The sequence below is a fragment of the Pinus tabuliformis genome, chromosome 2_2 (genome assembly GCF_031772625.1).
Source record: "Pinus tabuliformis cultivar Carrire ecotype Pingquan chromosome 2_2, CPIR1, whole genome shotgun sequence".
Lineage (NCBI taxonomy): Eukaryota > Viridiplantae > Streptophyta > Pinopsida > Pinales > Pinaceae > Pinus > Pinus tabuliformis.
In genome coordinates, this window is record NC_142300.1 from 7,724,392 (window position 1) to 7,737,679 (window position 13,288).

At 37.4% G+C, this 13,288-nt stretch overlaps 1 protein-coding gene across 2 annotated transcripts in view; it reads left to right on the forward strand.

The window, feature by feature from the left end:
• LOC149191278 (carotenoid 9,10(9',10')-cleavage dioxygenase-like) overlaps nt 1-12,564 on the forward strand; it is a 247,823-nt gene extending 235,259 nt beyond the window's left edge. Inside the window, exons 11-12 of one of the 2 annotated variants that reach the window (XM_089404148.1) lie at nt 11,678-11,808; nt 12,238-12,564. In XM_089404148.1, coding sequence (XP_089260274.1) covers nt 11,678-11,808; nt 12,238-12,302 — 196 coding nt within the window. In that variant the 3' untranslated portion in view covers nt 12,303-12,564. The remainder of the gene's footprint in view (nt 1-11,677; nt 11,809-12,237) is intronic. The other variant, XM_089404149.1, reaches the window with a different exon arrangement.
• The last annotated feature ends 724 nt before the right edge of the window (nt 12,565-13,288 follow it).

Genomic DNA, 13,288 nt, shown 5'->3' on the forward strand with positions numbered 1-13,288 from the left:
CTCCTTCTCTTTTTAGGCCTAGCCTTGATAGGTCACCTAGGGCATCACTTTTCTCCCATTATAGCCATCAAAAAGTTCGATCTCTTGTCCATAATTGTGCTAGGGTTTTCTCTAGAGGCCCTCCAAATTTCAAGAAATTCTGACAGTGGGATCTTGAGATATAGCAAGCCCTAGCTCAATGATCGTTTCTTGCCCTAGGTTTCCCTCAGTTGGTGTCCTCATTTGGATCATTGCATTAAATTCTCAAAAGAAGATTTGTGCTTTGGTCCTCTTCTCTTCCATAATTAGGTCAAGCCTCTCCTTGACCTAATGTTGGGTCCACTTGGTCCTGTGTGGTCCCACAACCTTACAACTCCAACTCCACAAAGATCACATAAAGACCAATTCTCCATAAGGATTTCTAGGCCTAGGAATCATCTTTTCCGAGATATATTTCCAAACCCTAGCCTTGAGAATCCTCTTAGCCCTTCCAAGAGAGCATATCATCTTGCTTCCCAAGCAATAAAGCCATAGAATTGAGTCTCTCTTGCAAATGGGCCTTAGGAATCACTCCTTATCCTCTTATTGATCTATTCATCTAGTGATTCCCCTTACATCGGATCTCCTCCCATCGGTGAAAGTCCGTGAAGAGCAAGAAGCCTTAGCTGAGGTGACAATGGGCTATCGCTTCATTGTTGCCCTAGACCTAGTAGTTGCTCTATAGGATCCCCTCGTAGGACCCCCGCTAGTTTGAATGGTAACAAGTCCCTATAATATTAGTGTAGCCCCTATATTATTATTGTTGTGCCCTATAGAAGCCCACTGTTGTTATTGTTGTTCCCATACATTATTATTGTTACATAGGCCCTAATTATATTTTGACCCTTTTAGACTCCTATATATAACAACGAGACCTTTTCATTTGAATCATCCAAGAATTGTTCATTTATGTGATGTAAAAGGAGGCTACCCCCTTGAAGTGGCCTATTATCAAGGCGTTGATCTATCGCTGCTTCCTTTTTTGTGTTATTTTGATCTTGGTACATAACATTTGGTTTCAGAGCTCTGGATACTAGGGTTTTTCTGCTTCAAACAGGTCATCTTAGCATTTTTACTATTTTTATTCTACAAGGCTTCTAAAGGTGAAACTTCAACCATGTGGAGTAGAAATCTTGATGAACATCATGTCAAAATTTCAGATCTTGGTTCGCTATATTTTCAGAGATATGGTCCAAGGAAGTTAGGGTTTTTGAATGCTCCTAAATTCTGTCTCAAACAGGTGTCCAATAGAAAATCATCATAACTTCCTCTATGAGCATCAGATTTGAATTCCGTAAAAAGTGACTAAAAGTGCATGAACTTTCACTTTTAGGGTACAAGTTTCAAGGGTGAAGGTTAAAACAGTGACACATGGCAGCTTGTACAAGTTCACTATACTGAACAAGTCCACAATCAAGTCATCGTGGGCGATTTGGCATAACTTTAACTTAAAGAATCCAATCTCAGTCTAATTTGTGGGGTTGGAAAGAAGACACAAAGATCTATCTCAAGACGAAATTTCAAACCTTGGGAGGTCGAAATCACAAAGATACAACAATTTCAAGGCTAGCCAGATCAACATGCTCAAAACCAAGCTCTTAAAAAGAAAAAAGTTGTGTAGGCTCTTAAAAAAAAGGGTATGTATTTTTAAAATTGCGTAACTTTTGTTTGAAAAATCAATTTGAAGTGATTCAAAGGGCATAGTGAAGCATATATATCATTATTTGGTTCCAAAATGCCTCCCAAACAAAAAAATCCAACATGATATATCAAGATTATAGGACCAAATGCAACAAATTTCGCTCTCACAAAGAGCAACCAAAGATGAACTGGAAGTGATGATGAATGGTTTAAAAGTAGACATAAAAGCAAGCATAAAAGGGGACATGGAAGGTTGGAAAGAAGGTTTGACAAAGTTGCTACAAGAAAGACTTCCTAGTGGTGACAAGGTATTCCATGAAACTCATGATGAGAACAAAAGGAATGTGAATCATGATTTTAGACGCTCTTTTGGTTGAAGACCAACCACATTCCAAAGATCGATATGAGGATGTTTGATGACAAAGATCTGGTAACATGGATATTATAGATGGAGCGGTTCTTTGATCTACATGGTGTGCAACACAACAAAAGGTACAAATTGCATCGTTATATTTAGAACCCAATCAGTTTGTGTGGTATCGATGACTTTATTCTTGTAAATCACTTGTCACTTGGGTAACTTTTATAGAGGAATTGATAGCACATTATGAGGATACAAAGAGCAATACCTTCTTTAGCCAATTGATAAATCTCAAACAAAGGGGTTCAGTTGTGGAGCACATTGAGAACTTCCAAAGATTGAATATCAAGGTAATTGATATTCCAGAGGAGCATCTAACTGATGTCTTCATAGGGACTTTAAGGGATAACATCCAACATGAGGTTCTCCTCTGGGAACATAAGTCATTAGAGAATGCATTCAAGGTGGAGAGAAATGTTGAAAGCAAAATTATGGCAACAAGGATAGAGATGAAAGTGTTGTCGCTTCTAGCCTCCCACAACCTACAAGGTTGACACCACAACAACTAGAGGAAAAAAGAGAAAGGGCTTTCTTACAATTGTGATAGCAAATACTATAAAGGTCATAAATGTGCTAAAAATAAATTATTTTATATAGATTGTGAAGAGGAGGAAGAAAAGGAACAAGAAACATCAAAAGAAGAAAATCTACACTAGGGACCAGCTCCAGGGGTTGAAATAGAAGAAATCAATCTGACCATATCTTGTAATGCATTATCTAGAATTACCACTCTTCAAACACTCAATATAGAAGGATATATCAAGAAGAAAAAGGTAATAGTGTTGATTGAGTCGGGTAGTATCCATAATTTTATTCATTGTAAAATAGCCAAGGATTTGAATTACTTTCTCTATCCAACACCAGAGTTTCAAGTGAGGGTTGCAGATGGAGGAACTATAAATTGCTCAGGGAAGTGCCATAATATCAATCTAACCACGGGGAAATATGTATTGAATAGTTCAATGATTTCCATTCCAATGGGTGGTGTTGATGTTGTATTAGGAATCCATTGGTTACAACTGTTGGGGACGATAAATTAATTTTCAAGAACTTTTCTTGAAAATTTTCTAAGGAAAGAAAATTGAATTAAAGGGTATCATACGGAAACCTAGGAAGATAATCAACTCTAATGACATGACAAAGCTTTTGAAGAAGGAACAACGAGGGATAATTGCACAATTATGCTCACTAGATGTTCAAACATCTAAATCATCCATTTCTCTAGGTCTCCAAAGACTCCTTGACAATTATTCCAAGGCATTTGAGACTCCCAAAAGTCTCCCACCTAATCGCGATCATGATCATGCTATTCACTTGATTCCAATAAGTGTTCCTCCAAACATCAGACCTTATGAATATCCCTATGCCTACAAGAGTGAAATTGAACATCTAGTGGCATACATGCTAGAGGCATGTATAATTCAACCTAGCCAAAGTTCTTTCTCTTCTCCAGCATAGTTTTGGTGCATAAGAAGGATGGATCATGGCATATGTGTCTGGATTATAGAGAACTCAACAAGCTCACAATCAAAGATAAATTTCCTATTCCTGTCATTGATGAATTGTTGAATGAATTACATAGAGCAATTTACTTCACCAAGTTGGATCTTCATTCAAGATATCATCAAGCTAGAATGCAGATAGAAGACATTTTGAAAACAACATTTAGAACTCATGAAGGTATTATGAATTTTTGGTCATGCCTTTTGGCTTTACTAATTCACCTTCCACATTTCAAGGTTTGATGAATTCCACTTTCAAACCCTTGCTTAGAAAATTTGTGTTAGTATTTTTTGATGATATACTAATCTACAACAAGTCCTGGAAAGATCATGTTCAATATGTTGATAGGGTGCTCAAACTATTGAAGGAGAAACAATTGTATGCAAAACCCTCCAAATGTTTCTTTGGGCTTCAAGAAGTGGAATATTTGGGCCATATTGTATCTCATGAAGGTGTTAAGGTAGACCCTAACAAAATTAAAACCATCAAAGAATGGAAAATCCCCACAACCTTAAGGCATCTTCGAGGATTTCTCAAGTTAATAGGGTATTATCACAAGTTTGTTAATAATTATGGGAAAATAGCAGCACCTCTAACAACATTACTGAAAAAAGATGCATTTCTTGGACTCCAAAAGAAACTAAGGCCTTTGAACATCTTAAATAGGCGTGTGTCAAGCTCCGATCTTAGCTACACTAGACTTCACAAAAATATTTATTGTGGAATGTGATGCATCAAGAAATGGCATTGGTGTTGTTTTAATGCAAGAAGGAAGACCATTGTCTTTTAAAGTCATCCAATCAAGAGAAAGAATTTACACAAACCTATTTATGAGAAGAAAGTGTTGGAAATATTACATGCCATGAAGCAATGGCGCCCTTACCTAATGGGAAAACACTTCAAGATAAAAACTGATCATGATAGTCTTAAATATTTCTTGGAACAAAGATTATCTTCAAAAGAGCAGCAAAAATGGGTCACAAAGATGTTGGGTTTTTGTAATGTCCCCAACTTAAAATGACCCAAAAATACCACTGTTTTTTTTTCAGAGTTACAGAGTTCTCTCGGTGAGATGTTTCATCAAACAATTTAAGGACATATTCTTGTAGGTGTTTTAACCATAATTTGCTCAATAGAATACATATCCAGTGCTAGACAACATTCATAAAAACTTTTAAATCTACTACACACCAGCCAGAAAATTATGGAGAACACTATTATATGCAATGGAGTGATATGTCTCAGATTTTATTAGTTGATCAAAAGTTTGTACAGAGTGATTATCTTGCCAAACAATACTCTAAATCAACAGGGACTGATATAAGATGGACCCAGGAATGGCAATACTATTGATACAAGTTTGTAAGCAAGGAACATGAGCATGGACAGACTTTATAATAATTTTATATGAGAACACAGTGGGTGACAATAACCAGGAAACTTGTTACGCAATCTCCAATATGATGACCAGCCTCTATTGAGTTTCCAGGAGTGTAATCTTAAAGTGTATTGCCCAATTATGAGTATTTTCCTTCTGCTACAGCCATACAATAATTCCCAAGAACACGTCCAGCTGGTAGGAAATTCATGTGGCTTCAAAACTAATATGAATAGACCCTTCTCGCAGGCCTCACAGCCCACTGAGATCTGATATATTTACTGATTACAACACTGCCCTTAAAGAGGACTGATATGCCTGGAAATCAGCCAGCTCACTAGGCATTAATCCCTAAAATAGTCTTCTGAAAAAAGATCAGCTGAGCGAAGGTGCAAGTAAACCTAACTCAGCCTTTGCATTTCTCTTATGACAGTCCAGAATTTGGCCCCTTCTCTTTGGCTACATATGGAGATGAATTCAACCTCAAATAAGAGATTCGAACTCCGCTTCAAAACTGAGTGGAGACCACACAAAAATTCTTCCTTTGCTTGGGAAAAATCTGCCTAGAAATAGGGCTCCTCTGCTATAGGAAATTGAGGAATTCAGCCTCTTATAATGACAAATTTAACCCTGTTTTTACTAGAGATGATTCCAAAATAAATCTGATGTGCAATCACAACCCCCACTATTGGTTTGGATGATTCGACCCCTGGTTGGTAGACAAAGTTCAGCCTTGAATTGAATTACTTGGCCCTCTTGACTTGGTGGGGATACAATCTTGGAATTAGCAAGAGATTCGACCCCTTTTGTTTGCACGACTTGTCCTCAACAATTATCTTTAGAAATCAAACCTCTAGACTGTTGGAACCTAGCTCTCTTGAAGAGAGTAAACTGTATTTTGAAGAATGTTTGACTTGCAATAAACACCAATGGAAGATCTGAAGTAATCTTCCCTTAAGCTAACTAGGGTGGCACTCAAAGTCCATCGAAATTAGCTATTGAGTTTCGCTTGAAACTCTTGAAATTTGCTTGAGCTTCTTCAGAATGTCAAATAAAAATGATAGAATAGAATGAATTTGCAATTGAGTTCCTCCTCCTTTTATAATTCTTCATGGGACCTACCTTTAGATTTTAGATTCTCCCTTTTTCCTTATTATTTTATTGGTGGGGACCATTTTCCACTTTTTGCCACAATTTAAATAAAATAATAATTTGCCCCCACTTCAATAAAATAATAATTTTCTTCCCTTCTCCAATAAAATATTATTTTGCTGTCATTTCATTAAAATAATGATTTGCCTTCCTCCAATAAAATATTTTTTTGCTGTCATCCCATTAAAATAATAATTTTTCTCTTCTCTCACAAAATAATATTCCCCTTTTTAATATTTCCAAAATTTTGCAAAACTCCTAAGTGATTTTTGTATGCGCAAAAAAATGGGAACATCACAATTATAACTTTGAAATCATCTATAGAAAAGGGAAGCAAAATGTTGCTATTAATGCACTCTCAAGAAAGGATGAGGATGTGGAGGCATTGCTTAGTGCCATTTCTATTGTCCAGGTTCCAACCTGATTGGATAACTGAAGGAAGGGATTAATGGAAGAATGATGAAGAGGTGTTGACACTGATTCAAAAGTTGCAGCAAGATCCTAGTGCATCTGATACATTTATTTGGAAAAATGATTCACTGTGGTACAAAGATCTATTATATCTATGTAAGAAATCTCAACTCAAATAAAAGGTTCTTTCGGAATTGCACCTCTCACATAGGAGGGCACTTAGGATTTTAAAAAACTTACCACAGGGTCAAGAAGGAATATTTTGGGATGGCCTTAAATCTGATATTCAGAAGTTTGTGGCAGAATGTTTGGTTTGCCAACAAAATAAAGTAAGACAATTAAGACCTCAGGTTTTTTACAACCAGTAGCCATTCCAAGTCAGCGTTGGGAGGAGGTCTCAATGGATTTTATCACAGGTCTACCCAAGTCCGAAGGGAAGAGTGTCATCATAGTAGTAGTTGATAGACTAACCAAGTATGCACACTTTTTTGCACTATCTCATCCTTTCAAAGCCATTACAATCGCTACTACATATTGGAAATAGTTCAAAGGCTATATGGAAACCCATATATTGTGGTAAGGGATAGAGATCCCATTTTCACAAGAAATTTTTGGACAGAATTATTTTTTTCTCTTGGTACTCAATTGGCTCATAGCTCATCTTATCATCCTCAATCTGATGGGAAAACTCAGATAGTGAACAAATGTTTGGAAGGATATCTTCGTTTCTTTGTATCTGATAAAAAAACACAATGGGTCAAGTGGTAACCTCTGGCAGAATGGTGGTATAACACTTTCTTCCATACCACGGCAAAAATGACCCCATTTATGGCGCTTTATGGATATCATTCACAGTCCATCACATTGTCTCTAAGAGATAATTCTAAGGTTCAAGCAGTGGAAGATCACATGGAGCATCAACAACAACTTCTCCTGCTTTTAAAGGATAATTTGACTACGGCGCAAAATCGAATGAAACAAGAAGATCAACATCACAGTGAAAGAAGTTTTGGCATGGGCGATTGGGTATTTTTTATGACTACAACCATACAAGCAAATGTCCCTCAAGCAAGCTAAGAAGGATAATAAATTATCACACGAGTACTATGGCCCTTATAAGGTGTTGCAAAAGATATTATGACATACAAATTGGAGTTGCATGTGTCTTCACTAGTACACCCAATTTTCCATGTTTCATGCTTAAAGAAGGTTATAAGTGACAAGATCCTAGTTCAAACTATATTTTTAAAACTTGACGAGGAAGGAAAAATCATATTGGAGCCTGAAGCAATCACGGAAACAAGAATCCAACAACTAAGAAATCGATCAATTTCAAAGCATCTCATTAAGTGGAAGAACTTACATGTTGAAGATTCCACATGGGAGGCTGAGTATTTTATACAAAAGCATCCAGAACTACTCAAGCATTGAGGACAACACTTTTTTTAAAGAGAGGGGTATGTTATGTCTCTATAATACTAGTGTAGCCCCTATATTGTTATTGTTGTGCCTCATAGAAGTCCACTATTATTACTTACATTATTATTGTTATGTAGGCACTAATTATTTTTTGACCCTTTAGACTCATATATATACCAAGGAGGCCTTGTCATTTGAATCATCCAAGATTTGTTCATTTATATGATGTAAAAGGAGGTTTACCCCTCGAAGTGGCCTATTATCAAGGTGTTGATCTATCTCTTCTTTTGTTTTTGTGTTATTTTATTTGGGTACATAACAGTTATATTCTTAAATACCTAGTTAAGAATATCCTTAAATATCCATTAATCCAAATATTAATGGAGGCCTTGATCGCATGGCAAGGTTGGTTTTCCTTGTTGTCGCTACGGATCAGGGTGAGTGTTGGATGGGTAGGAGGTGCTTGGTCAAGATGTTTTGCCATCAAATCCCAGGAGAGGTGGATACAACTTGAGCATGAGGGGCAGATTGTCATGATCAACATTGCGCAACGACAGCATAGGGGCACCCTTTTTAGACTAGAGTGGGATTCAAGCATCATAGGACTTGGCAGTACAACTACCCTTGGGGATGAGCTGATTTCTATAGGGGAAGATCATTTAGATATTCCATTAGGCTTTGGTGACTCGTTGATGGCATGGGGGACTTCATTAGCATGGTAGGTGGGCCAACAGGTTGATATCAGGAGAAGCTCACATGCGCGAGACGCTTTCTGCTGGGATTGGGTGGTATCTTCGAGAGTATACTCCTGGAGTGAATGGGATGGCCTACATGGTAGGACAGTTTCATGAGGAGTTGGGCATAGTGCCACATTGTCATGATCCCCTACTCATTGATGTTATACAAGGGACTTCTTATACTTATACCGGGCAAGATAGTGAGTGGAGCGAGGGGAGCTTCAGGTGGGACAGGATGGCTTGGGATCTTGGGATTGAGGGATTCTTTCATGTCAGGACGGTGCAAAGGTCAAGGACGAGTCAGTGGTGCATCTGGGACCCTGGCACATTTTTGTAGTGACAATGGGAGCAACAACTAGGGACAACATTGTCCAGCAGTTGCTTGAGGACAAGCAATGTTTTGGCGGAGAGAACTGTGATATACCAACTTAGCAATATTGCTAAGGGAAATATCAATCTTACCCAATTTTGTCTTATTTCATGTTTGCACTTAGGAGATGTGGGTTCAAAGGTCCCACATGAATTTTGGGATTAAGTGAAGGCCCAAACATTAGGAAGGAAGGGAAATATTGTGTCTCTAGTGTAGCGTGGGGTCATCCCATGGAGAATTACGGCCCACATGTGGAAGGCACTCTCCTTGGATCGAAGTTGGTGCAGAAAGTCGAGTTGGGCCCACATGGGCACCTTGAAGGCTCTTTGATAAATAGAGCAAGAGGCACTCATTTTGGTCATTCTTTCATCTATTCAGAAATTGTGCCTTTGACATAGCACGCTTGAGCGAAAACCAAGTCTGCAGTGTTGTTTAGCACACGAGTGTCTCCGAGCAGAGATCTCAACCCTTGCTTCGGTGGACTTCGAGTGCCAGCCCAAGGAGGGAGTCCTACCTATTCCAGTTAGTACCACCAGCAAGGAGTGCGAGTTTGTGGAGAGGATTGACAGCAACAGAACAAGGACTGCACAGCTCTTGGAGGAGGCACGCTTGGAGGTTGAAGAGTGAAGGGATTTAGGGGCTGAAACTTGAGGTGGAGTCTGGGGAAGTCTTGTGGGGGCTTTTCCAACATTTTGGCGAAGAAGCAAACTCCACATTTGCTACAAGTTACATCTTCTACTTGTGGAGGATGGTCAACCATTTGGGGGTCAATTTTGGAGTGTCAAAACTAGGACAAACCCTTTCTGGGTCTTCTGGGTTAATTGAGGAGAAGCCAAGATTAATTTGGTAGAATTTTTTGGGCAGATTTGAGGGGTCAAATAGGGGCCCCAACTCAGCCAGCAGCTAGAGGAGCTAGGGGAAAATAGGGCCAAAATTCCATGGTGAACATTTGGCCAATTCCTTCATGGATTTCTGTGGGTTATTGGTGGAGAGCCTGAGGATAATTTCCCAGAATTTTCTGAGCATCCGAAGAGGCCCTAGCAGCAGTTCTTTGCAACGAGCAACATATTTTGTGGGTAGTTTTAGTGTAGAGCCAAGAGAGAGCAACAACAAATTCGAGAGCGATTTCTTATTGTTCATTTGGGCTTAGCTAGCTTGCCTTGAGCAAGCCCAGGTGCACTATTTCCAGCACCACATTGTACCCTCCTATTTATTAATAAGATGGCTCAGATCAACGCAATTCATGGAGATTTTTAGTTGTTAAATGTGCTGTAAATTTTTGTATGTGTTTCTACTATGTTTTCTTTGTTAACATTGTATATTTCCACTAGGAATATTACATGAATGATGAATGATGAATGATGAATATGGATCAAAGTATTTCATTATTGAATCTTGTGGTCTATGGATGAATGATGTATGTATAAGTAAGAATGACGAGTATGGATCAATGTATTTCATTGTTTAATTCAATTATGTATGGATCAAGATTCAATATATTTATGCTTTCATTATTGAATATTAATTTGATATATATAAAGGAAAAAAATAATATAGCCCGATGTTCCCCATTCCCCCTAAATCTCCCTAAAATTTGAGGGTACTCCCACACGTCCCCCTATGCGTCTCCCTGCACCCGTGTTCCCCTATCCCAGAGTCTTGTTGGAACATTGCATAAATAGGAATAGGCAGCATTCCCACATAATGGCCCGTCCACCCAACTCTACTTTATTTGTTAATAATACAATCTCAGATAAAGCAACTACTCGCAAATCAAATCTTCAAACTTCCATGCACTGAACTTAAATTTCTAACCATTAAGGATCCCTAATTGTAACATAAGCTCTTTGCAGTTACTACATACCATAAATTTTGTTTCCAAACAGCTTTGCTTCACAGCTGCTACTACTACTACTGAGCTTGCAGATGTCCCTAGGGAGTTTGAAGACTCTGAGCCAGATGATGTTTATGTAGCTCCCACTGATGATCCCATTTCTAGTAGTGGTGATGAGTTTGATGGGCAATCATATTGATCAGTGATTTGTGGTACGAGTTTGATGAGTGATCATCTTTGATCAGTGATTTGAAGAAGGCCAGTGGCCCAGTAGCTTGTAGCATGGTTTTTGGACTTTAAAGGCCATTTAGAGCCTCATTGATTATGTGTTTTGTCGCACTCAGTGCCATTTTGATATATTCACCACCTTTACATTCTATAAAGATGAGCAAACTTTGCATATTTTGTCTTTAATGGTTTGGAATCTTACAAAAAAAATTAACTATTTTATGTATTTTTTTGAAAACCAGTTTATTGAATCCGGTTCAATCTGAGTCTGGTTCGAAACCCAATTTGATCGGTTTGAAGATAAGTTCTGAGTTTTAGAAATATGACTTGAACCACTTGAGGATTGTTGTCTAACAATTTCTTTTAATATGTTATATTTTTAATTTTAACAAGAAAATATGTGCTAGAAATTGTAACCAGTGTCTAGCATGCATGTGGAATTAATATGTGTGGTATATAGCAACGACACATCTTGGAGTAACTGGAACTGCTGCTTCCTTTGTTCTGGACTTCGTGGATTCTCTCTGCAATCAGTGTTTAACCGTTCTTATTTTTCTGCTCTCAGGAAGTCAGAGGTCAATGTGTTTGATGCAAAAACAATGTCCCCTGAGCCAGTTGCTATTGTCTATCTTCCAACAAGGGTACCATATGGATTTCATGCCTTTTTTGTCTCTGAGGTAGATTCTGTATCCCAAGGTCAATTATCAAATCTTTCTTAACTTCCCATTTACTTTAATAGAAATCATGGCAAGTAACGTTATATCCTTGCACTTATATGCATGGTGAGATGAATTCAATTTAAATTTTATATTCTCATTGGCAATAGTTTTGATATTTGACGTGAGAGGGAGATGGTGAAAATCATCATAAAGCAACCTTATTACATAGGTTGAAAGTGTGTCCCCTTGTGCAATAAGACCACAATTTTGGAAGTTCTCAATCATGGTTACAAATTGCGAATTTATTTCTTTTTTTGTGTATGCATCATTTTCTCATGCATAACCCATATCTTAATTCCCCATTCAGACATTGTAGATTTGAACATTACATCCCTGTTATGTTTACTTTCTCTATATTTTTCTCTCTTATTTGGTTATAAGATTTCTTATTTTAATGCTTGTGCAGGAACAACTTCAGAACCAAGCATAGGACATCATCAATATCAGTGTTTCTTTTGGTCTGTAATATAATTTGTTGCATCTATAATTTGATTAAAAGGTAGGTTGTTTTTCTTAGTTTTCGAATTCCCCCCTTTCTTAATTTTACACTTGGGAGACTGCAAGGGATATTTTTAGTTTGCAGTTCTATGTAGGTGAATGTGAATTCAAAAGGGTTCTGCTAACAAAAAAGCTAAGTTGTGGCTGGTTCTTCAAGATGGACATCAATACTATGTCAAGTACTAAATGGTACTAATTTAGATTCTAGAAATTATATGGTTTATGTTTCTTTGTAGAGGTGCTTAAGATACTATAGATTATGGTCATATATGTTCTTTAAGGCATTGTCATTGGAAGCATTCTGTCGTTGACAAAGTTTGCTACTGTCTTTTATATTCCAATTTTTATCATAGCTAAGATAACTTCTTTACAATAAATCACTTCTAATTGCTTCTGGTTGAACCTGAATATTTTGCAAGATCAGCATATATGTAGACATGATCAACATATGGAAGAACAGGATCCCTATAATCAATATTGCAGGAAATTAAGAGTTATTGAGGGAGAATGTGCTTCTCCCAAAAGATGATGTGTTTAACAGTTTTTTATTATCCAGTTGCAAAACACTGTAGATATCATTTTAAACCTTCTTCTTTTTTTTAGGAGAACTAAAGTTAGAAATCTGAAATACCAATAGGGATGGGTTCGGTTTTAAGTGCAATTGAATTCTTTTGTCTCTAATTTTTCATCCTTTATATGAAGCAAAACAACAAAATGCCATGGCAATTAATATGGGCTGATAGGATTTTTATGTTAGAAATGACTGCAGATCATATAAGCCAGTGACAGTGCTAGGATTTCTATGCTAGAAATGATTGCAGTTTATATAAGCCAGTCATAATAGGTAAATAGAGGAGTTATTGTGAGAAAATGAGATATACTATCACTATGAGATCAACCCGATGATCATCTATAAAAAGCAACCATACCTTTAAGAAAAAACTTCCATGCATTAAGAC